The sequence below is a fragment of the Heterocephalus glaber genome, unplaced genomic scaffold, assembly GCF_053883595.1.
Source record: "Heterocephalus glaber isolate CG9 unplaced genomic scaffold, H.glaber_assembly_v1.0 deba00001795, whole genome shotgun sequence".
Classification (NCBI taxonomy): Eukaryota; Metazoa; Chordata; class Mammalia; order Rodentia; family Bathyergidae; genus Heterocephalus; species Heterocephalus glaber.
In genome coordinates, this window is record NW_028258476.1 from 224,491 (window position 1) to 247,661 (window position 23,171).

Genomic DNA, 23,171 nt, shown 5'->3' on the forward strand with positions numbered 1-23,171 from the left:
AGCCCTGTAAAACTGCTGCCCCACAGATACTCTGGACCTAACTTCTTTGGGAGCTGTCCCAGTCAGGTCTGTCGACGAAATGAAAGAGTTGTACACTGCCTCCTGCCTCCCTGGGTGTCTTCCTTTCCCGGATCATTTTGCTACAACATGCTCACACGCGCAGGAGCACCGCAATGACAGAAAGCCAGCAGCCACCCCACTTGCTACAAAAAAGCTGATTCTACAAAAACCGCAAGAGACTTGCTGCACCCACCACGCCTGCCCGCCTGCTCCCACCGCCACCCGGTTTATCACCACCCCCAGGCCCATCCCCCATGGGACTCTAAAAGTTTTCCACCCTCTTGACCAGTGCCCCTCCCCGGCCCACACTCCCATGTGTCACCCTTGCACACCCTCTTCTGAGGCCAGCAGTCTTTTCTCCTTGGCTCATCCACACCCAGACTGCAATAAACTCATCACGTATTGCTTAGATTTTGTCTGCCTCAGTGGCCCCAATCGTGCCTCAGTCTGACCTTACAATTTCCACCTCCCAAAGCATATAAAAGATCCCCAGTTCCCAGCTGCATTGTGCCTTGTTTCTTTGAACACCCTCACTCCGCTCTTGAGTGTGTCCTTATCTTCCTCTAATAAACCTTTGTTATGCCTCATCTTAGATGTAGTCTATAAACTATTTGCGTATCCTCAATATTTAATTAAAACATTTAAGAGGAAATGAAGAAGAAATGGCCAGCATAAATCATGAAGCTGCCAGTATAGGCTGAGAGAAGCACCCAGGAGCTGGCCTGGGATCAGAAACCCTGGGACCCACCGGGAGCCCTTCTTATCTGGAGATCTGTCTGGGTGGCGGTCCTGCCTTCTGTAGCTACCCAGTCCTTTCACTTGCTGCCTAGGGTTAATACTGCCCACTGCGCATAAGTCTTCTGGGGGTGAGGAAGCAGTGGGTACAACAGCACCTTCTACAAACAGCACCTTGCTGCACTCTCTGTGAAAGGTGGTGGGGTTATTCTGGACATTTCAGGTAGGCTTGGTGGAGAACAGGCAGCTAAATGCTGTGACTCAGTCCTAAACTCCCCTCCCTATCTGGGGCCCAGCCTCACTCCTACAAGTAGACTGTGGTGCCGCTGTTTCTGCTTCCCAGGCGTAGGGGTAACTGAATGATGGGATTGATGACAATTATGCAGGGGAGGAGAGGGGCACTCAACCAAAGGAAGAGGAACGTGAGCATCCTGGGTCATCACCAGGAAAGAAACCCAAGGTAAATGAAGGCCCAGCTCCATCTGAACATCTCCCCCTCCCGTGAGCCTGGACCATGCTCACCAGCAGGCTCAAGGCTTCAATTCTGACTTTAAATCTGTTGGAGCAAATAACCAACCTGTGCCGCTGACCACACCTGGTGCCACCCTTTTGCTGCTGCAGTCACCAGATTCCACTGTAAATCCTACTTCCCTCCCCTCCTCCACACAAAAGAGAAACCCTTGAAAATTATATCCCTATGCAAACCATCCCTATGCTATTGGTTTGGGATTTTGTTTTGTTCTTCAAATCTGAATTCTTGTTTGCCTCCCCTGTGCTCGTGGAGCAGCAGAAGCTAAGGCTATGCCGGTTTACTGAGCAGGTGGACTGTGCCCTCAACGTCCTCTCCCCATCCCTCCCACCTGCCCTAGGAGTCCAGGGCTGATGGCCTTGCCGGAGCAGCCCGCCCTGCAGCCTGAAGCCTCTGTCCACTGGAACAAGTGCACCTCCCTTGGGGGCAGCGCTGGCCTATGCAGAGGTCTCTTAGCTCCTGACTGCAGAGGGAGGGAAGGGGCGGGCTGAGCCTATTTGTCTGCACACCGCCTTCCCTGCCTTGGCTTGCCGACTGACAGTGTGTGTGTCCAAGGTGAAGTTGAGCTGCTGTATTTGGGGTCGACGGCCCGAAGCCAGATCAGCCTTCCCTGGGCATGTGGCCTGGCCAGGGACCTCCATTGCGACCCCACTGCGGACCCCTCGTGACGCAGTGCTGCTCACACCACCATCTGACATGCAGTTGCCATCCCTGAATTCAGGACTGTCTGCTACATGGTGCCTCCCCTCCCCAGATGGGCACATGGGCAGCAACCTCAGGAAAACTCCTGGGGCCAAGCCCTGGGCATCTCAGGCAGGCCCACTCTGCCCACCCCACTGAGGTGAGAAAGTGGATGGGCCCCAGCCCAGGGCCTGTCCACCTCCGCCCCTCTCACCACTCCCAGAGCCAGACTTGTCTTCCAGCAGCCTGCCAGGCCTGTCTGCCACACTTCTAGGGACCCCAGACGCCGGACACCGCAGCCCAGGCCCCGCTCCTTCTCCAGGCCCAGCCCAGATCCTCTCACTCAAAAGCACTTGAGGCCCTGTCCTTAGGATGCCTTTGCCAAGAGGGGCGTCTTTCCTAGTGCAGACAACAGCTCCCTGCAGTGGGTCCCAGGCCTGGAGAGTCATTGGGTGGCTCTCAGAGGTCAACCGTGAAGCAGACTTCTGCTGGCTGTTACAGCACCAGCCAAGGAGAAATCAGAAACCACTGGGAAGCCAGGGCACAAGAGATCTGACCCAAAGTTTATTGAACAATTACCCACAGCCAGATTTGACTCAGGTCCCCAGAAGGCACCTCCACGTTCCCAATTTATTTGTTCTCCTTGAGGGATTCACTGTAGATCCAAGCCAAAGTCCCCAGGAAGGTGAAATACTCCCGAAGTCCGCGATGCGGTCCCTGTTCCGGTCCATGTCCGGCAGGACTGCTTCCATCTCAGCGTGGCACAGCTTCTATGTGTTAGAATGGGAAGAGCAGGCTCAGGGCCGACCAGCATCCGAGGCTCTCCCCTCCCTCCCTCCGTCCCTCCCCGGGAGCCGCTTTCTGTCAGACCAGGGGCTCTGCTCACTGTCACCAAGGAAGGGCGTCCGCCTTGGCTCCACCTCGGCTTTACTCCTCGCCCTGCCGCTCCTTGCTGGGAAGGACTGGACCCCTGGCTGGGAGCACCCCGCCTCTCCAAGCATGGACCCATCAGGCCGAGAATGAACAAGGGCTGGGAAGGCCCCGGGGGCCCCGTCTGGATGAGCTCCTTCAGCTCCCTCTCGTCCGGGCGCCCCCGCCCGAGTGCTTGGGAAGAGGGACACGAGCTAGGTAGGTGTCCGGCGGCCTCGTCCGGGGAGGACCGCACGGCTGGCGGGGGCCGGGCCGGAGACGGAGGCGCTGCTCAGAGCTGCCGGCGGGGCCTCTTGCTCCCCACACGGCCCAGGCGCTCTGTCCTCACCACCTGGCCCTCCCTGCGGTGGGCAGCGGGGCCCAGGGGACGCGAGCCGGGGGGGGGGGGGTCGCAGGGCTCCACGGAGCCCCTAGGGCGGGCAGCTTCGGGCGGACTGAGGGCCGTGCTCCGGGCTTCCGGGAGAAGCTGGGGAGCAGGACCGGGCGCGGCCGGCAGAGGCGCACCCAGGACCCACCTCCGGCACCCCGAGGAGCCGCCCCGCCCGGCCCCTCCCCAGTGGGCCCGAAGCCCGCCGCCCGCGGAGCCCCCAGCGCGGCCGGGAAGGGTGTCGGGCGCAGCGAGCGGCCGGGGCTTCCGGGCCGGGCGGGGATCCGGGAGCCCAGCGGCGCGCAGGACGAGAGGACCGGGCGGGCCGCACTGCAGAGGGAGGGCGCCGAGGGCTCCCCCCCACCGGCTCCCTGCGCGCTTCCCGGCAGGCACAGGGCTCTGGGAGGCAGCTGGGCCACCCACTGCTTCCCCAGCCCCTGCCCGCCAGGCTCAGAGCAAGCGGGGTCAGCGGCGGACGGCCTCGGACTTCAGGGACGCTGGCGCCCCCAGAGGTGGTGCGAGGAGCTCCGGAGCCGAGCCCAGGTCCGCCCTCGTGGGTAAGGGTCTAGGACCCCCGACCTGCGCTCCCCGGCCCTGCCCCTGGGATCCCACCCGGCCCGCCTGCGCTCTGCCCTGCGGGCACGGCTAGTCGTTCACCCCGTAGTGAAGTTTACCAGCCCGGGTCTCCTGGGGGCAGGGGCGGCAGTAGAGGCCCGGGGCTGGGGATGGGGCACCGGTCGCCTCCCGGCCTCCTGCGAGCTGCGCCCAGGTCAGACCTGCACCCACCCCTGGCCTGGAGCACACCCCAGGCCCCGGGCTTGTGCGCCCTCAAAGCACTTCCCGCTCCACTTTCTCTGCCTCTGCAGCTCCTCCGGCGGCTTCCGGTCCAGAGGAGCCGAGTAGGACCGAGACATGGCGCGGGGTGGGAGCCTGGGGCTCTCAGGGAGGAGCTCTGCTTGGATGCCCGGCTGTGTGGAGGCAAAGGAGACAGTCAGGACCCGCCAGCCGCCTTTATTTCATCAGAGAGGAGGGGATGGGGCCGAAGAGGGTCTGCGCCGGGGTCTCAGGGCCAAGCAGCAGGGGTGAGGCCCAGCGGGAGCGCAGAGCGCACGGGTCATTTGTTGTCCTCCAGGAAGAAGTCGTTGTAGGCCATGCACAGCGTGGTCAGGAACACCGAGTACTCCTTGAAGTCGATCTCCCGGTCACTGTTCTTGTCCAGGCTCCTCATTAGGTCGTCAATGCTGCTCTCCTTCATCCTCTGGGAAGACCCAGGCTGAGAGCGGGCTCAGGAGCACCCTGGGCCCTGCAGGCCCAGGGTGCCCCCGAGGCGAGCCGCTCCCCGCCCAGCCCAGCCACGCCTGGCACAGACTCACGCCTGGCACAGTGGAAGGCCAGCCTGCTCTCCCTTCCCAGCACCTCCGCAGCCAGGGGAACGACAACTTGGAGCCGCCTGAGAAGGGGCCAGGCAGTCGTGGCTCCCTGAGCTCAGCCTGGTGCTGCACGGTCCTCTGTCTGGTCCCCTGCCTGCCACCCTGCTCCACCGGGAGCACAGAGCCGGAGCCCTGGCCGGGAGAAAGGGGCTCTTCACTGCCTCAGCTCAGGCCTTCCTAGGCTCCAGCACCCTGGGACACGGGAAGGTGGAAACTGTCTGCATGGAGACCCTGCTCCCCAGCTGGGTCCTGCCTTCCCCAGGCCTCCCCTGGCCCTGGCCCCCAGTAACCAGCCTTCCCTCTGCCCTCAGTAACTCCAGGGGCCTGGCGGGAAGGCCGGAGGTCAGACCTTCACCCCTGCCCTGGGAAGCACTCAGGGTTGGAGATGAGCCTGAGGGGCCTCCCCCGGGCTGAACCACCAAGGAGAGAGGAGCTCGCGCCTGGCCTGGAATTCCAGCTCAGCCTTGAGCTGGACAAGTTCTCCAGTGTGCCTGAGCACGTCGCGTTTGCCTCAGGGGCCTTGCCCTCTGGGGGTGACCTCTCCCTCCATCTCCATCTGCTGTGAACCCGGTCTGCCTCCGTTCACAAACTAACCTTTTAGTGCACCTGTCGACCCTGTCTGAGGGCTGTGGCCCCGCACACAGAGGAGAATCAGGCACAACTTGACCCGGACACCCCAGACTCCTTCGCCTCCCCCAAGTTCCCCCGCACAGGTCCTGTCACCACTGTGACACCCGACCCGGCCATCAAGACTCCTTCCCCTGCTTCTGGAGCCTCACCCAGGCTGTTCTCCATCCCCAGACTCCACCTTGCTCCTCAGTGAGATCTGGCTCATCCCCCAGAACAGCGGTCTAGAGCTCTGATGACCCGAGATGTCCAGCCTCTTCCCTATGCGGCTGGACAGAGCCTTCCACCAGCCTGCCCCTGGGTCAGAGAACTGGGGAAGGGTGTGTGTCCCCGAAGGGCGGCTCGGGCTTGTGTAGGGTAAGGGAAAGGCCACCTACCTCCCCAAAACTCAGCTCCTCCTTTATCAGCTCCTTCAGCTCCTTCCGGCTCAGGGTCAGTTTGCTACCCTCTCTCCCTGAGTATTTGTGAAAAGTGGTGACCATCGTGGTCAGGGCCTTCTCGAGAGGGGTCTCCATCAGTGTGCAGCTCTGCAGGGGGTGAAGGGGGCATCACAGCGCTCAGGAAGCCAGGGCTTCTGCTCCTGGCCACCGTGGCCCCTGTCACTCCCAAAGCCTCCTTCCCAGGACCAGGACTGGAAGCCATGGTGAGGCCAAAATCCACCAAGAGGACCCATCCAGGTCCAGACAGGCTCCAGTGAGACCAGGACAAAGGCTGAGCAATCAGCGCAGTGAGAGCTCAGGCCCCAGAGGAGGCTCCTCTGCTCTGGAGATGTTGACAAAGGGGCCCAGGAGCAGAGTGGACAGAAGGCCTCCCCAAAGAGCTGGTGGCAGATAGGGAACAGGTGCAGGTCAGTGGCTCTCTCTGCCCCATCCAGCTCGGACACTGGTTCCCCAGGGACAGTTTCACCTTAGTCCTCCTCTTTCCCCAGTGCCCCCACCACCTGATATCAAGAAGAGCCTTGCTGTAAAAGAGGGGGACAGGGCAAAGAGAGAGTTAGGGTTCAGAGGGGGCTGGAGCCGGCAGTGGGAGATAAGGTCTTAGCGGCAAGCAGGACCTGCCAGGTGACCTCCAGTCAGTCCCAAGCCCAAGAGCTACCTACGACCAGCACCCACAGGCCGGCTAGGAGCCAGGGGCCTCTGAGACCTGGATCCAGGGCCTTGGTTTAAGTGAGGGCCTGGGGCTCTCAGCACAGCCACCCACAAGAGAAGAGGCTGCTGGAGGTTGTGTGACTCAGACCTGAAAACCGCATCCCTTTAGGGAGGCAAAAGGAACATCCACAGAACTGAAGTGCTGCAGGTAGATCCTGAGGGGAGTCCTGAGCCAGGAGGAAGAAGGTGCTGGCTCCCACTTGCAGCCCAAAGCCCACCCCGCTCTCCACCTGGACCATCATTCATCTCCCACCACCCAAAATCCTCAGCTTCTCCCACTCGAGGAGACTCAGCCAGGGCCACAGCCCAAAGCAAGAGCCTCTGGGTATCTGCAGGAGCATCCTGGTTGCTTCTGGTCCCCCACCGCCACTTAGCAGGAAATTCTTGCGAACTCAGTTCCGAACTCTGCCCTCTTTCCTGAGCACGCCCCTACTCACAGCCTGGGCCTTCTTTGTGGGGGTGACTGTGGCTTGTCACCCTGTGGCCTCCTCACCCTTCGGGGCCCAGCGAGACAAACGGAGATCAGAAGGGAGGACTCACCAAGGAGGGGCAAACCCAGAGCAGCCAAGCAGCAGCAGTGGCCTCCTGCCCGCTGCTCTCTGACTTTATTCCCTTGCTCCCAGGGCCCGAGAGACCAGGGAGAGACAGGGCCAATGAGAAGGGGTCAGGGACATGAGGACGCCCAGCAGAGCCTCCTGAGTCGGGCAGGGGAGAAACCCCTGCCCCTTTCACCATCCTTGCTAACAAACAAGGGCAGGGAACACACTGAGCTCACCGTGGTACACAAGAAAGATCAGAACTCACTACTCAATGGAGCAATAGGCAGAAGAGGGCGGCGTGCGGGGCCAAACCTAAGGTGCCTCCCACATCCTAGGCCACTCACCCACTCCAGCCGCAGAGGAGTTCTCCGTCAGGCGGTGGGGGTGCGCTTCCTGCCAAGGACACAGTCAAGGTCATTAGCCACTATGAAGACAAACTTGTTTTGTTTTTGTTTTTGGGGGGGTATTGGGGATTGAACTCGGGACCTTGCGCTTGCAAGGCAGGCAGTGGAACCGCTGAGCTAAATCCCTGGCCCCTGAAGCCAAACATTTTGACAGGGCTTTAAATGAATGGTTTCTTTTTTGGTTTGGTTTTGGTTTTGGTTTTTGAGATAGTTCAGACTCCCCTTGAACTCACTTTGTAGCTCAAGCTGGGCTCGAACTCACAGGGAACCTCCTGCCTCAGCCTTCCAAGAGCTGAAATTACAGGTGAGCACCATCATTCTTGCAAACCTCCATAAGAAAGAACTGTCTGAGACTCTTGACACGGAGGACTGAGAATCAGCCGCTGGGGAAGGGTCCAGGGAAAGGTTAGGGTCTGGTGATGGGGTAGCGGTAGGGTGGGAGGCAGCAGGCTTGGGGTGCACACGATGAGGAAAGTCAGAGTCGGGGAGTGTCACCTGTATCCCAGACGCTGTTCCACCACCAAGAACACCAAGTATGAGGACTAGGCTAGGGACTTAGCACCCACCCCTGCTGCTCTCCCACCTGGCTTGGATCGTCCGCTCTGCCCCCAGCTACAGGACTAACAAGGCAGCAGGGACTTGTTGCTAGGCAGCAGGAGTTTCCAGTCGTGAGTGATGCAGGAAGAGCCTGAGGGAGGGCAGTCCCGTGGGAGCCAGGCGGCCCTCAGGAGTGGGTGGAAACAGCAGGCCTTTCCTGCGTCAGACTCCAGGGGAACGTCTGAGTCACCTACCCTGCTCCTCTGATGCTGGAGAGAAAAGCCCAGGGTGATGAGAAGGGAGCCTTGAGAGGCCAAGGAACTGCGCCTCCAGCTCCCGGCTGGGCATCCATGCACCCCTTCCTTACACGTCCCCGGATCTTCCAGGCATGGCCTTGAACCCTGGAGCCACAGCCTTAATCTGTTCTAAGTGGAAGCAAAGCCACACTTCGTGGGGGCGACTGTGGCTTGTCACCCTGGGGCCTCCATTTTCCGGAGGGAGGATTTCTAGTTCACTTCACAGAGCCTGTGTCTGGAGTTCGTGCTCATCCTCCCCTCATGCCCACCAGCCGTGGTCCCTCACTCATCCCTTCTGAGACTCTTGACCTCCTCTGAAGACCTCAGTTCCTCCTAACAGATCTCATCCTGGGGTCCCGAGGACAGAGAGAACTCCCTCAGGCCGCAGCGAAAGATCCCTCTACATGGCTTGGGCAGGCAGGGTTACTCTTCCTGTGGAGTGCAGCAGCAAGCCGGAAGGGGAAGCAGGCCAGGGCCTGGACCACGAATGTCAGGACTGAGCGACAGCCTCCTGCCCACCGCTCTGGCCTACAACTCCTCCCTCCTCGGACTTAGCCCTCCTGTCTTCCCTGCAGACCCAACCCAAAGCAGATGTGACCTTCAACCCCCTTCCAGCCTCAGTTTGGGGCCCTGCCAGAGAGGGGTGGGAGAGGGAGGCAGCGGGACAACGTCGCACAGCCGAGGCTGCCCGAGTCCAGTGTCACACACACCCTCAGTACGCTCACACCCGTCTCGGTCTTCACTGCTCTCCTCTCCCCCCGTCTGCAGCTCAATTCCTGGGCGCCCGCCGTCACCCCACGACAGACCCCTCAGCTCCAGCCACGCCTCCAGGGTCCGCGCACCCACGGGCCTCGTAGTTCCCAAAACTCTTTATTGAATTTGCTCAGCGTCATGCACACATCCAAAAGCCCGAGTGAGCACTGTGCTCACTGCGCCTCCGAGGACCCCAGCCGCAGACCCCACTCCCAACCCAAGGCCTCCGAGGAGCCTTCACTTCTTCCGGGGCTGCTTATCGGGGCAGCCCTCAAAGAACTCGTTGCACATCATGGCGATGCAGGACAGGAAGACGCAGTACTCCTGGAAGTCCACCTCGTTGTCCCGGTTGCTGTCCAAGTTGCTCATCAGCTTCTGGAATGCAGCCTCATCCGTCCTTTTCTGGAGGCAGAAGAAGCTGCCGGTAGAACGCAGAAGCCAAGAAGGGCCGGGGACCTGGATCTGAGACTAGGCCAGGTTCCACCTCTAGACTGCAGCTCAGGACGGCTAAGGGCTTTGGGATTCCAAGCCTCAAGACTAAGCAAGGTGGAGACAGCTGCTCCCTGGGGGAAGAAGTCCAAGTACCTGGAGGCACTGGGAGTGGACGGGACCACGTCTTACCCACGTTGGTTGCAATTACCCAACCACGTGATGATCACGAAAGCACTGTATTAACGACTGCAAGCTGCATGGGGGTCTGTAGGTGTGTGGATGTCCTCATAATTGCGTCTTCAGACACAGAAACCCAAAGGCCGCCCTTGGCAGGGCCGATGGTGAAAGTCACAGTCCTGATCTGGATCAGTTTGTTTTGTGGTGTAGGGACTGGATCCGGGATATCATGCATGCCAGACAAGTACTCTACCACTGGGCCTTACCCAGTTTTGTACACTGATTACCTCGGGAAGTCATTCAGCTCTCTGGGCTTTGCTGTTCCCTTCCATTAGGTTGTGCAAAGCACCTCACAGAGCACTGGCCTGTGGCCATTCACCAGCCCTCTATGGTGGAACACAAGAGGTGGGTGCTCCCTGAGTTTCCACCCCAAGGAGCCAGAGCTGGCTCTCAAACCCATCTCCCCACCTCGGTGAGCGCTCCAACTGCAGCCATGCTCTGCACAAAAGCAGGCGCCTCCCGGGCCCACCCGCTTACCCGTGGCTACACCCAAGGGCCCTTCCCCGGCAGAACCCACTCACGCCCAAGAAGCTGGGCAGCTCACGAGTCAGCAGCTCCTTCAGCTCCAACTTGTTCAGCTTGAACTTGTCGCCTTCTCTGCCTGAGTACTTGTGGAAGGTGGACACCATCACGTCCAAGGCGTTCTCCAGGGGAAGAGCCATGGCAGCCTCTGACCTGGGGTGGCAGGCACCCATCCCCAGCCATGAGTTCAGTGACCTGCTCCACACCCATCCTTGAGGTCCCACCCAGGGGAGCCAGAAAAGCGGGGCCAGCTTCTGGCAGGAGAGATGCACAGTGGGAAATGCAGGCTACAGGCAACAAACATTTGCAGGTCCTGGAGATCCCAGCAGCCAGTTCCTGGGCCTCCCTCAGGCCTCTCCTCAACAGCAGCATTTTCCACCCTCACTAAATCCAACCACTCCCATAGTTCAACCACAAGCACAGTGCCCCACCCTGCCCCGACCCATCCCCCCTCCCAGTGCAGGCAAGGCTGGCGGAGGCCTGCCCACAGCCCTGCAGGGGAAAAAAACAGCCATCTAGTGCTCACTGCCCCATGGAGGGAGGCAGGGCGTGGTGGCAAAGTGTGAAGGACAGGGGAGGCCAGGCTCAGGCTGAGCAGCGGGCATAGGCGGAGGCTCACAGGCTCCACCCATCAAGGGCCCACAGGGCTTTTGCCCATACCCAAGGGTGCACACACGAGCTTGTACAGCCAGCAGACACAAGCCAGCAGGCCTACGCTGGGTCATACACACCACACACACTGACAGCAGCTCACACAAACCCACCATCTCGGGAGCCCTGGGAGAGCTCAAGTCCAGCCACCTGCACACTTTTGTGTTTCTTACTTTCTCACACACACTCTCCCCAGAGCCGCCACGCTAGTCTCACATCTGGAGCTCTAAGGCACACCTGGCCCTACAGCCGCCCCTTCTGCTCCACCGACTCCCGCTCTGACTGCCCTTGCACGGCTTACCAGACCGAGAGAGGAAGTGCTGAGCAGAGCGGTTTGGGTTTGGGGAGAGCCCAGCAGTCTGACCTATTTATACCCAGGGAGGCCCTGCCCATGAGGGGCTGGAGAAGAGCTGACACTGCCCTCCTGCTGTAGGCTGAGTTCCACAGCCCGAGCCCCCCTCACCAGCCCAGCCTGGGAGCCTCCTACCCCCTAGCAGACAGCAAAGGGCAAATGCGCTGTCACCGGGACCTCGATGGAGTGGCACCACTCAGAGTCCGCAGCCTGAGTTTTAAGCAGCTGGCAGAAAGGGCAATCTGTGGTGGGGAGTGGAGCAGTCCCACCAGGCGGGGGGTGGGTGATGGCAGGAAGTTGCCCCGAAATGCAGCTGCCCCAGAGCGGGAGAGGAGGGCACAGGCCTGAGCTGTGGGATGGCTCCGTCAGCCCCTCTCCCTCACCGAGGGCTCTCTCCACGCACACAGGCCTGGGCTGCAGACTGGGGGCCAGGAGGGGCTTGGGACCCCCTAGGAATGTCAGGAAGAAAGGTCCTGGAGAGCTAAAGGTGCAGTGGGGGTGGGAGCAGGGTGCGGGGTGTTCGGGAATAAAGGACCCAGGACAGGGTGGGGGAGTCAGGCTCAGAGCTAACGGGTCGGGATGGGGCCTGAGCTCAGACTGAGGGAGGGCCAGAGTGGGGCCTAAAGCCCTCAGGGAGTGGCTGGGAGCAACTGTCTCAGGGACGGGGTCTGCCCCAAGGTACTCCGTCCTCCTCCAGTGTGGAGCATCCCCTTCCTGGCTTCCAGCAGAATCCTCAAGTGCCCGAACCCAATTACTGCTCCTCTCTGGTCTCCCACAGCCCTGTCCGACCCCACCCATGGTCCGCCCTCAGGCCCAGAACATCTGGTCATGAGAACTGAGTTCTGTCCCCAGAGAGCCCTTCCCCCATTCTTTTTTGGTTTTTGTTTATCCAGTCCTGGGAATTGAACCCCTTTAGCATGCTAGGCAAGAATGCTGCCACTGAGTGAAGTCCCCAGGCCCCGCCAACTGTTCCTGGCAGGCCAAGGTGGGACTTCTCCCTCCAAGTCACACAGATGAAGAGTGACAGAGGGGACAGAGCTGGGGCTCTGCTGGCCTCCCCTGGTCTCCTTGTGTCATCCCCACCCCTCCCATTTGAACACTGAGACAAGACGTTTCTCAACCTCTGGAAGTGCCCTCAGGGCCCATGTAGCACTCTGGCTCCTCCCCTCCGGCTGCTTCTTCCTGTGGAAATGGCCAGGAAGGAGGACTCCATCCCAAGACCCAGCATGTCTGCCCAGAAGAACCTTAAGGGAGCCACGCTGATGCCATGTCTTTATTAGGAGTTACACCGGCCTTTCCACCATGGTTTCATTTACACACTCGCTGCTGGGCCTCCAGGGCCTTCATGACAAAACTCCACCTCCCCACCCACAGAGAGAGGAAGTGCAGGTGGGAGCTGCCTGCCCCTCACTGGCTGGGCATCCAGGAAGGTCTCATGGTTAAAGAGTTGGCACAGGAGGGCAAATGGGGTCCAGACCAAAAGGGGTACAGGAGCGAAGGGAGGGAGGGTGAGGGAGATGAGCCCCGGACCCCTCAGGGCAGAGATGGACCAGACCCCGCCTTTCAGGCCAGCACTGGCCTCCAGAGCAGAGCGCAGGCTACTGAGAGCAGGGAGGCTCTGGGGGGCACTCCCTGAAGTACTCGTGGCAGAAGAGACAGAGGCGGGCGAGTGAGTGCACGTACTCTTCGAAGTCCACCTCGTTGTCCTTGTTGGTGTCCAGGGCACTCATGAGCTTGTCGTAGTCACACTCCCGAAACTCCGTCTGTGAGAAAGGGGTGCAGAGGGAGGAGAGGCAGGCCAAGGGTTAGAGCAAGTGTGCACGGCCCAGCCCAGCCCCCCGGGGGTCAGCCTCAGCCTGCACAGCCAACAGCGCGATTTCAGTCTGATTCCCAAGGGCGCTCGCTCTCGGGCACTGACTGAGCCCCTGCTCTGAGCTACTGAGCCCTGCATTCTTCACCCGGCTGCCTTAACTTCCCCAACCTCTGCGAGGCCAACAAGTGATTGCCATCCCATTTTACAGGCAGAAAATGGAAAACCAGGCATGGTGCTGCGCGCCTGTAATCCCAGCACTGGGGAGGCTGAGGCAGGAGAATCATGAGTTCTAGCCCAGCCTGGATTACATAATGAGACCCTGTCTCAAAAAACAAAAATATGAACAAAAAAGAAAATCCGAAGCGGAAGTCCACTTGGTCCCTTCCTAGTATCCCCTCGCCACGGTGTGGTCTCTGCCCTCGGCTGCCTCTGCTCACGCTGCCCAGGTCACTGCAGTCCACCCGGCGCCTCCCCTGGGCGGGGAGGGCGGGTGCAGGGAACTCACCGGGGTCCAGGTGGGCAGCTCCTTCCGGAGCAGCTCCTTGAGCTCCGCCCGGCAGAGCTTGGGCTTCTCTCCAGAGGCGCCGGCGTAATCCTGGAAGGTGAGCACGATCGCCGCCAGGGCCTGCTCCAGCGGCTGAGCCATCCTCACTGCCACGGAACAGGTCTGTGACCTCAGCAGAAGCCAGGCCGCCCGCTCTCTGCTCTGCCCTCGGGTTTCCCAAGGGCTGCTCCCCCACCCCCCACCCCCCCCCCGCGCGCCTCCTCTGAGCCGCGGCCCCACCGCGCCAGCCCTCCCGACCCCTCTCCTCTCCCGCAGTCTGCTGCTGAGGTCGGGGACAAGGGCTCGCTTCCCCAACAGCGGTGCCAACTCCTTAGAGAGAGCACCCGGCCCGACACCCTCACCCCGCAGCGGGGCTCCCCGATGGTTCTGACTCTCTCCCACCTTTGCTCACCCCACAACCCCCAGGAACCGCCCTGTGCCCCACATCACCTCGAGAGGGAGAGGCCGCCCCTGGCCCTAGAAGTCCCCTCCCCTTCGGGACCCCAGAGGGCCTCCGGTGAGAACTTGCAGGGGTCTTTGCCAGAGCTGAGTCTTAGCAGGGCAGCCCTGGGAGGAGACCCCCACCTCTCTGGCCCCTGCCCTGCACTCAAGGTGCTGCAGCCACAGGAAAAGCTGGGATCCTCTGCCTCTTGCTAGCTCTGCAACACTGGGCGAGCCATTTCCCTCTCTGGGTCTCAGGTGCCTTCTCAGAAATCGGGGCGAAGCCCCCTCACAGGCTGAGCCAGGCCGAGGCCCCCTGCCCCCTGCTGAGTCCACCCTCCTGGCCCTCAGGGTCTTGAGATAGGGTGCAGTCCAGAAGGCCCAGTTCTGGTGGGGAGGAGCCTTTCCCGGAATTACTTCCTCCCTTAATTCCATGGGCCCCTTCCCCACCCTGCTGGGCTGGTGCCTCCAGCCTGGGAAAATCCTGGGCAGCCAGGAAAGCAAGAGTTGCTTCCATGTGAGCTCAGTGAGTCACTCTGGGTTCCCCAGGGGATGGAGTGGGGCAGCCTGCACCGGGCTCTGACTCCTGCTCTGGCAGGGGTGGCCAGCATGGTGTGGCTGCAGGGAAGTAGCACAAGGGGCAGGGGCAGAGCCCTGCGAGGGTCCACGGCAGCCAGGGGTGGAGCGAGGAGCCCATGCTCCCAGGAGAGGAAGGAGCATGCTCACCAGAGTCAGGAGCCTCCGAGCCATGCAGCGTGCCCTTCCTGGCTCCTGCCAGCCCCCGGGCACCACCCTGGCTGCTGCGTCCAAGCTCGGGGCCTGGGGGCTGGTGGGAACCATGACCACCTCAGCCCGGCCTGTCCCTGCAGTGGAGCAAGGAGGAACGGGGCAGGGCGGGGTGCCAACTAAGGGCATCACGGGAGCAGAGCTCAGACTCTGACCCTCTGCACACCCGAAGCCCGAAGTCCCCGCCATCACTGTGTGGGGCCCCACGTGCACCGTCCTGTGACTCCCCTCGCCCTGTCACCCGCTGTGCGCATTTCCCTGCCCCGTGCTCAGCCCCCAGGTCTGGAGCAGGCTGCATGCGGGCAGCTCCCTAAGCGGCCCTGACAGCCAGCAGAGCCCACTCGGCCAGCACTCACCACCGCTCTGTCCTCTGCTGTGGGAACCCAAGTCGGGCCTCCCTATTTGTAGCCTCCCAAGGAATGAAAGGGTCAATTAGGAGCGTCCAAGTAGGTCAGCGCTGAGGCTGCCCCCAGGGCCTCCCGTGCCTGCTCTCCTCCTCCGAAGCCCCTTCACAGGTGCACCGCCCGCCCACCCACACGCACATCAAAGGGCCAGACTGGGCTTCACACAGCAGTCATTACTCCCCCGGACTCCCGCCCAGGACTGGGAGACTGGGAGCCGAACCCAGGACAGGGGCCTCCTGCCCGCACCTTCCAGCCTGGCTCACATCACCCCCGCCCGCCGCCACATTTCTGCTCTCTAAGTGGCCCTCACTTAGGGTCCAGCTCAGAGTTCATATGTGGGAATCCCCCGGGCACCTGGCCGGAACCCTCACTGCAGATGAGGAACGGAGTCTGCGTAGCTCTGCCCCCAGCCACAGACTCCCTTGGCTCCGAACCGCCTGTGTCCCCGGGGGGAGTCAGTGTGGGAGATCTCCTAGGGGTGCTTCCAGCAGGCTGGACTTGAGTTTTCTTGCCTCTCCACCCAAGTGACATGGATGAACTTGGGCGACAGGCTCAAGAGAAAGCAGGCTTGGGCTGGAGCCCTTCAGCCTGTGAAGAAGCCCAAATCCAGTGGCCGCGCCCAGAGAGCCTGCAAAGCCATGAGCTCTCCCCGCCTGGGCCATCTCCTCCTGGAGACCCCGCCTATGGTGAGAGGAGTGAGCAGTGAGGCACGGAGAAGGGGGAGCTGTGATTGACCCTGTTTTAGGGGTCAGGAGCTACAGGGATCAGAATACAGGGCACAGTAGAAACCAGGACTGGAGTGGACCAGCAATTAATTCTGTCCTGGATCAGTCACTCGCTTCATTACCTCGTCTGTCAGTGATGGAGAGTATTAATATAACCACCTCAGAGCGTTGCTGTGGGGCTTAGATGAGTTAACACACAAATCTCGTGGAATAAATGGTGCCCAGCACATAGTAAGGGCTTGATAAATGTTCACCAAGAGGCAGTCATTTGCCCAAGGTCACAAAACCAGTAAATGGCAGCATCAGGAGCCACTGGTTGTTCATATAACTGTTTAGAGGCGTCTGTGTAGGCACTGAGAGGGGGCCCATAAACAGAACTGGCACAGCGCCTGTTCCAGGGAGGCGGCAATCTCCTGGAGTGGCAAAGACAGTAGCAAAGGACTGTCTAACAGGCTAGTGATGTAAGTACTCTGAAGAGAAACCAAGCAAAGCCAAGAGAAAAAGAGGGATTTGGGTAGGGCTGGGAGCATAGCTCAGCGGCAGGGCATTTGCCTAGCTTGTGTGAAGACCTGAGCGGGATCGCTAGCACTGCAAAAAAGAAAGGGAGGAAGGGAGGGAGGGAGGAGGAAGGAAAGAAGATGATCCTGGTGAGGAGCCACCTCGGACACATGCCAGGAGGAGCCCAGCAGCTCGGCTGCAGAGCCCATGTCCTTGCCCACCGTCTAATGTCGCTGGGCACAGCCACACTCCCAGGATGCAGCCCCTCAGTCTACTGACGAGACCAGACGAAGACTGCAGAGGCCAGGGGCACCCAGGACTCCGAGGTGGAGGGGCAGCTGGGGAAACGGAGCTGGGCACCATCTTCGCAGCTGGAAGATGGGCATGGAAGAAGACCCAACCGGACCCTCACTGAATCCCCACCTGACCTTGGTACCTGACGCCATTTATTTTATTAGCGCCTGATCCCCTTGCCGCCAAAATGGGTTTGGAAAACTCCTCCCCTCGGAATCGGTCGAGTGCTTCCTATCACTGGCTGCTCCCGTGGACATGTCGGGCAGCGGCATCTGAGTGCCCTGCAGACATCCACGGAAGGGCCCGGATGGGCCTCCTCCTCCTCCTCACCAGGTCGTCTTGCTCAGCCTTCTGCCTCCAAGCAGGTGGGGGACAGAGATTCAACTGCTCTTCCCTTGCTGCCCCAAACTCTCCTTAGAGTGACTGACATCATCCTGCCCTGCTAGAAGTTCTCCAGCATCTACCCTGAACCCCCTTTTCTGCAGTGGCTCTGAGTGCATAGCACAAGAACCACCCCAGAGGCCTAGACAGACATTCTCCTCCCTTAGGGCCCCGCAACTGAGCTGAGTCCAGCACCCCTGGCCTCTCACCTTCCCAAGCTCCTGCCCTGCTGAGGTGGAGCTGACCGCTCAGAAATGCACCAGGTCTGGAGGCAGGGCAGTCTCTCCTGGGAGAGACAGCAGCGGGGTACAAGGCTGAGAGCAGATGTTCTCCGGTCTGGCGGGACTTCTTACAGCACTGACCTTCTCTCTCTCCTGCCTCCGCCTCTGCCCATCACCACCATCAAGGGCCACGCTAAAGGCCAATGTCTGGTCCTGCACCTCAGGGCAAAAGAAGTTGAGATGTCCTGTGCACCTGGACATTCCATACCTTTGTGCACAAGGTGCCTGGGCCCCAGGGACAGGGGGAGCTGCCCCAATCCCACAGCCCCATGGGGCCAAGGTACTTAGCCAAATGACTGGCCTCCTTTCTCATCTTCTGAGCCCGGTGTAGGGGAAGTGTGCAGAGGGTGTTTGGTTACTTCAGCTGGGGCTGGAGCCAGCCTACAGTTTTGTAGGGCCTTCACTACAAAACTGGGGCGGGAAGTATGATGAGGGTCTGAACCAAGACCCAGGAGGGCCAGCTGAACTCAGCCCTACCACCTTCCAACTGTAAAGTCAACACGGTTGTGTCCATTGACTGCATGGACGAGGACAGTGAGTCAGTGAAGAGGTCCAGTGACCGACAGCAGGGAGCAGAGCTCATAGTTAGGCACTGCCTCGTCTCAGAACCTGTAACAGGGTGGGGGCCTAACTAACCCTCTACCTTCACTTGCTTTTACTTGATCTTAAAAACCACTCGTTTTGGAGGATGTGCAGCTGATGCATAGTCTCCCACTAGCTTAGCTCTGACCCGCGGCTTATGACAGCGGTCGCCTAGCTCACTTTTCAGGAACTTGAAGGCTGCTTTTGGTGAAAGCATGGACTCTTCACTCGAACTCGAGAAGGTGTCCCTGGTTGGCTCCAATGGGGTGAGGAAGCTTCCCATCCCTGCTTCCATCCAGTATCTGTATCCTGTGCTACCTGGACCATTAGGGCAGATGCCTGCCCAACTCTGCATGTAGAAGTGTTAGTCACTTAAGGATGTTTGTCCCAGACTTTGTCCTAGATTTCCCCAGTCTCTCTCCTCCTTCTGCATGGTTGAAAACATAAAGGTAAGAGCAGCTAAGGTATTTGCAGGGTTTGTAGGAGCATGATGACCTTGTGACTATGTGCAGACCAACAACCAGGCTTCCCAGCGACCGGTTCTAGACCACAGGAGAGGCATCTGCAGGTCTGCAGTCATCAGTCCTTCCTAGCCTGAGCCTGGCTTTCCAGGAATAAGAAGGAGTTTGAAACCCAGACTGCGTTAAGAGTTAAGATGGGGAGGTTGTGTTGTTTGTTGTTGTTTGTTTTTCAGGGTACTGGCCCACCATTTCCTCTCTTCCTGGCATCCGATAAATCTTTTTCCTTTCCTCAGCTACTTGACCTCAACTCATCCTACCCCTTTTCAAGTGATAACTTGGGTTTAGTAACAAACCCGCCTTTGCCCTCGGCCTCCCTTTCTTGGAGCGTTAATGGACTGCCAGGGGTCGACCCAAAGGAGCAAGGCCAAAGTGACAGTAAGACCTAGTGGGAGCACAGCTAGCTAAGAGGAGGAGACAGCTAGAACAGGGCCAGGCCCAAGGCAGAGGCAAAGCCGAGGTGAGACGAGCCAGCCCGTGGTCCAGGGCTGAGCTGACAGAAGCCAGGTCGCAGGATGGAGGCAACAGCGAGGCCTACAGCCTCCCAGAGATGAGCAACAGTCCAAGCAGGGAGCTTAAGCAATGCTACAAACATGCAGTAACAGGGTAACAGACACGCGGACAGACGACCAAGCACTCTGACCCCCACCGCCTCCCGCCAGAAATGCCTGGCCCCTTCTCTGGCCCTGCACGCTTGCTGCCTGCCTCGTCTTCCTACTGAATCCGTATGAGCTAAGTGACTGCACTTGCAACCCTATAGATGGGCTGCAGTTTGACCCAAGGAGCCTGTGATGTGATTTTACTGCAACAAAAGCCCTAGACAAATTGCTCAGTGGCCCCGTTCGGGACCTCTCCTGCCTCTCTTGATAAACCTTTCCTGCTCTTTGTCTTTGCCTCCTTTGTCCTCGATTCCATTCCATTCTTTGGTGGCCTGAGACTCAGACCCCACACGCCCAGCAGGTTGGGAGTCACTTCCCTGTGACAGCAGCAGATGAGATTCTTGAGGCTCTGGTCCCAGCAGCAACTCTGGGGGAACGGAAAGGAACCGACCGACGACCCCAAACAGTGCCGCTTCCGGACCCTCCCCCTGCCGCCTCAGCACAAAGAAGAGGAAGAACTGTTGGGACTGGGTGGAAAAGGCTGGCAGTTGTCAAACACTGAGAGAAAGATTCGCCCCTTTTGGAGCTCTCTACTGTGGGCAAGTGCAGCGGCAGCTAGCCAAGGCCAGAACCCACCGGCCAGAATGACCCTAGAACCCACCACTGAGAAGCCGGGACCCACTGTGAGCCTCAGGCACCAAATAAATCCCACTGCCCGGTCCAGCCAGTGAGTGGGCTGCATCCCACTGACAGGGGTTAGGGGACCACGGGCACCTGGACTCTCGTTCAGCCAGGTCCCCTGCACCTCAGCAAGGCCCGAGGCTGTGTGATGACTGCAAGACGTGGAAGGGGAACAAACTGCCACCAGCATCCCCAGAGCGTGAGGACTTTTCCTACGGATAGGCAAGTCAGGGCGCTGGGCCTTAGCGAACCTCTCTCAGCCTCTGTTCTCTGTGACTCTTGGAGACCACAGCACACCCCTCGAGGGGCCTAGCAGAGCGCCTGGCCCCGGGCTGCTCTGCAAAGGGCCCTGATGACAGTTCCTCTTGGGTTACCAGGGGGCCAAAATGACAGTGCAGGAGGGCACTGAGAGCTGCTACAGGCAGTTATGGACCCTGACCTGAATCTGCCGGCTCCTTCCCGACAAGCTCCTGGGAAGGTGGGCTTCTCCCGCTTCGCCGCCATGGAACAAAAGCAGCTGTCCTGAGGGCCTGCCCGGCCCACACGTGCAGTGAAGCCAGGGCTGAGCGGACAGGCCAATGTCCCAGCCCCGCCACACCGGCTGCTTCCCCTCTGAGGATCCCCTCGGAGATGCTCTGTTAGTGGTTCCAAGCATAAGGGTTTCCAGGAAAGCAAGAAAAATGACCAAACAATTCAGAAAAGTGCTCTTCCTGCTTGCCTGCTGTCCATCCTCTTTATTTATTATTAAAACTCTTTGTTTCCCTTCAAGGTGTCAACAAGCCCAGTTAAAAACACTTGGTTACAGCCATGAGTAGCCCTGTTACATACTTAAGACAAAAAAGGAAATAGCCTGAGGGAGGTACTTAGCTATAAATAAGACATTTCTTAAAGAAAAACATGAGTTACTTCCAAACATGAAGCCAAAGCCATGAAGATCCCGCTCGCAGAGAGCAGAACCAGGCCTGGTCAAGGACATGTATCTGGCTCCATTTCAGAACTGCTATGGGCCAGTCAGCACCTTGGCCACCCTTTCCAACTGAGAGCTTACTGCAGGTGTCTGTCTGTCTGTCTGTCTGTCTGTTTTGTGGTACTGGGGATCGAACTCGGGACCTTGCACTTGCCAGGCAGGCGCGGTGCCCCTGAGCTGCATCCCAGCCCAGGTGTCTGTCTCGGTCTCACTTTCTAACACTGAACATTTTCTTCCTGGGGCTTTGGGTCACAACGAACCACTGTGAGGGATGGCACTGGCTGACCGCACTCGGGGAAGCTCAGTTATACCTGGACTAAGCTTATGTAACAAGATCTTAGACTCCAAGTCAGCGCCTTGTTGAGCCAAGACTCTGGATCTTGGGAAGGAGGTGAGTCTCTTCGGCACACGGGAGGGAGGTAAGGGCCAGGGATCTAGCGCAGTGGTGCCGCCGCCTGCCTCGAAAGCGCAAGGTCCTGAGTTCCATCCCCAGTACCAAAAACAAAACCAAAAACATGGGAGGGATGTGAATTATTGCCAGAAAATAGACTACAGAGCCAGGCATGGAGGCACACACCTGTAATTCCAGCACTTGGGAGGCTGAGGCAGGAGGATTGCTGCGAGTTCGAGGCCAGCCTGGGCTACGCAGAAAGACCCTGTCTCAAAAAAAATGCAAAAGGAAATAGACTATGGTATATGCAGTGTGATCAAAAAATACAGTGAATGTTTAAGTTTTTACCTTATTCCCAGTTAAACACATAGTGCCATGAATCCCCCTCAAAATACTCCTGCTTACTTCAACACACTTATCCCATTTTTCTGGCCACTTTCAGAAGCAGTTCTGGAAATCCTCTTTCGTGAGTGTCAGTTGCATTGGCATGGCTGCCTTTATGTCCTGAATTGATTCAAAATATTTACCTTTCACGATCATTTTGGCTTTAGGAAAGAGAAGTCACGTGGTGCCAGGTCCAGTAAACAAGGTAGATGAGGACACACCATGTTTCACAAATCTTCCTTTCCACTGGATGGCGCTTGGCAGCAAAATTCACTGTGTTTTTCATCACACCTTGTAAAGACACTTGTCTTGGTCACTTTTCTCACTGCTGAGACAAAATACCCAACACTCACAAGTTAAGGGAGGAAAGGTTTACTTAGCTCAAGGTTTGTAGAGGTTTCAGTCCACAGTCAGCTGGCTCCAAGGCAGGCAGAGGCAATCACAGGGGAGAAACAGTTCATACTGGGCAGAAGGTAGCAAAGCAAAAGCAAGCAAAGGATGCCAGGGATGTAGCTCAGTGGTTCTGCCACCTGCCTCGCAAGCTCAAGGACCTGAATTTGATCCCCAGTACCAAAAACAAGCAAAGGACGACCACAGCTCTTTCTATCCCTTATATCTTATCCAGGCTACTCAGGGTGGATAGCACTCATGACCTTAATCCTGTGCCCTTGAGCCTAGCACTGCACCATGAATCAATCCCAGCGTCACACTCTATTAAATTCAGCCACCTCTGAAAAAAGCCCCACCTATGACTGCATGAGGTTTTGGGGAGACATCTATACATAAGCCATCACAACATTCAAGAAAGAGGACTTCAGAACTGCTTCAGAAAGTGACAGGAAAGATGGGAGAAGTGTGTTCAAAGCAGGGGTAGAATTTTGAGGGGGATTAATGACAATGTGTCTTATACCGTAGTAGTGCACTTTTTAAATTTAAACATTCACCATATGTTCTATCACTCCTTGTATAGTCTCCATGGACGGTCACCACCGATGTCAGGCATTCTGTTCTTCCTGTGAGGGGACATCTAATTCTCCTCCCCTAGTCTCTGAGCAGCCTTGAGGACTTGTCTATCAGGGGGATTCAGCAGAAACGATGTCTGGGATTTCTGAAATACATCTTTTTTCTTTCTTTCTTTTTTTTTTTTTTTTTTGGTACCAGGCATTAAGCTCAGGACCTTCCCTGAAATAAATCTTAAGAAGCTCTGCAGCTTCCATGGGGGCCTCTTGGGAAAGGTCCCCTCAGAATCCAGCTGCCCTGCTCTGCCAGCAGCTTCCGGTTCCAGCTGAGCTCCTGGCTAACAGCCACTGTCAGCTGCTGGCATAATGAGTGAGTGTCATTGGGTGTTCACTTGAACTTCCAAATGACTCCAGACCCACCATCCACCTGCAGCTGCATGAGATACCCCACGTGAGAGACATCAGCTAAGCCCAGTCTGCCCACAAAAGAAGAGAGATAACAAATTTATGTTTTAAGCCACCCCCTCTGAGCCACTGACCCACACCTGAGCTGCTTGCCTTCGCTTCATACTGCGTCAGGATTTCAGTGCCAACTCACTGAAGCTGCTGCTAGTCAGGCTGACCCATAACGGACACCTGAATACATTCCTAACTTGTAGAGAATTTGGTAACAAGAAGTGGGATCCACCAAGA

At 58.5% G+C, this 23,171-nt stretch overlaps 4 protein-coding genes across 7 annotated transcripts; 1 reads left to right on the plus strand and 3 right to left on the minus strand.

Annotated features, from left to right (window-relative positions):
* Positions 1–2,547: 2,547 nt before the first annotated feature.
* On the minus strand, positions 2,548–7,242 carry S100a5 (S100 calcium binding protein A5). Of its 2 annotated transcripts, none has more exons than XM_004871443.3 (4): positions 7,048–7,242; positions 5,737–5,886; positions 3,977–4,560; positions 2,548–2,775 (listed from the first exon to the last, which is right to left on the minus strand). In XM_004871443.3, exons 1-3 carry the CDS (start codon positions 7,240–7,242, stop codon positions 4,417–4,419), a joined length of 489 nt encoding a protein of 162 aa, XP_004871500.3. In that variant the 3' UTR covers positions 2,548–2,775; positions 3,977–4,416. The 2 variants fall into 2 exon arrangements, with proteins under 2 accessions (XP_004871500.3, XP_087059671.1); XM_087203545.1 differs by having other exon boundaries at positions 5,512–5,886.
* On the plus strand, positions 2,714–5,598 carry LOC110347017 (uncharacterized). Its single transcript, XM_087203443.1, has 3 exons — positions 2,714–2,800; positions 3,138–3,859; positions 4,169–5,598. The coding sequence occupies exons 1-3, from the start codon at positions 2,714–2,716 to the stop codon at positions 4,203–4,205; spliced, it is 846 nt and encodes a 281-aa protein (XP_087059569.1). The 3' UTR covers positions 4,206–5,598.
* Positions 7,243–9,137: 1,895 nt separating the features above from the next.
* Positions 9,138–11,286, minus strand: S100a4 (S100 calcium binding protein A4). 2 transcript variants are annotated; one of them, XM_004871442.4, is made up of 3 exons: positions 11,180–11,286; positions 10,227–10,380; positions 9,138–9,438 (listed from the first exon to the last, which is right to left on the minus strand). In XM_004871442.4, the coding sequence occupies exons 1-3, from the start codon at positions 11,269–11,271 to the stop codon at positions 9,274–9,276; spliced, it is 411 nt and encodes a 136-aa protein (XP_004871499.1). In that variant the 5' UTR covers positions 11,272–11,286; the 3' UTR covers positions 9,138–9,273. The 2 variants fall into 2 exon arrangements, with proteins under 2 accessions (XP_004871499.1, XP_087059672.1); XM_087203546.1 differs by lacking the exon at positions 11,180–11,286 and having other exon boundaries at positions 10,227–10,374.
* Positions 11,287–12,490: 1,204 nt separating this feature from the next.
* On the minus strand, positions 12,491–21,793 carry S100a3 (S100 calcium binding protein A3). 2 transcript variants are annotated; one of them, XM_021249399.2, is made up of 3 exons: positions 21,663–21,793; positions 13,549–13,694; positions 12,491–12,993 (listed from the first exon to the last, which is right to left on the minus strand). In XM_021249399.2, exons 1-3 carry the CDS (start codon positions 21,673–21,675, stop codon positions 12,829–12,831), a joined length of 324 nt encoding a protein of 107 aa, XP_021105058.1. In that variant the 5' UTR covers positions 21,676–21,793; the 3' UTR covers positions 12,491–12,828. The 2 variants fall into 2 exon arrangements, with proteins under 2 accessions (XP_021105058.1, XP_021105057.1); XM_021249398.2 differs by lacking the exon at positions 21,663–21,793 and adding an exon at positions 14,479–14,569.
* Between the last annotated feature and the right edge of the window lie 1,378 nt (positions 21,794–23,171).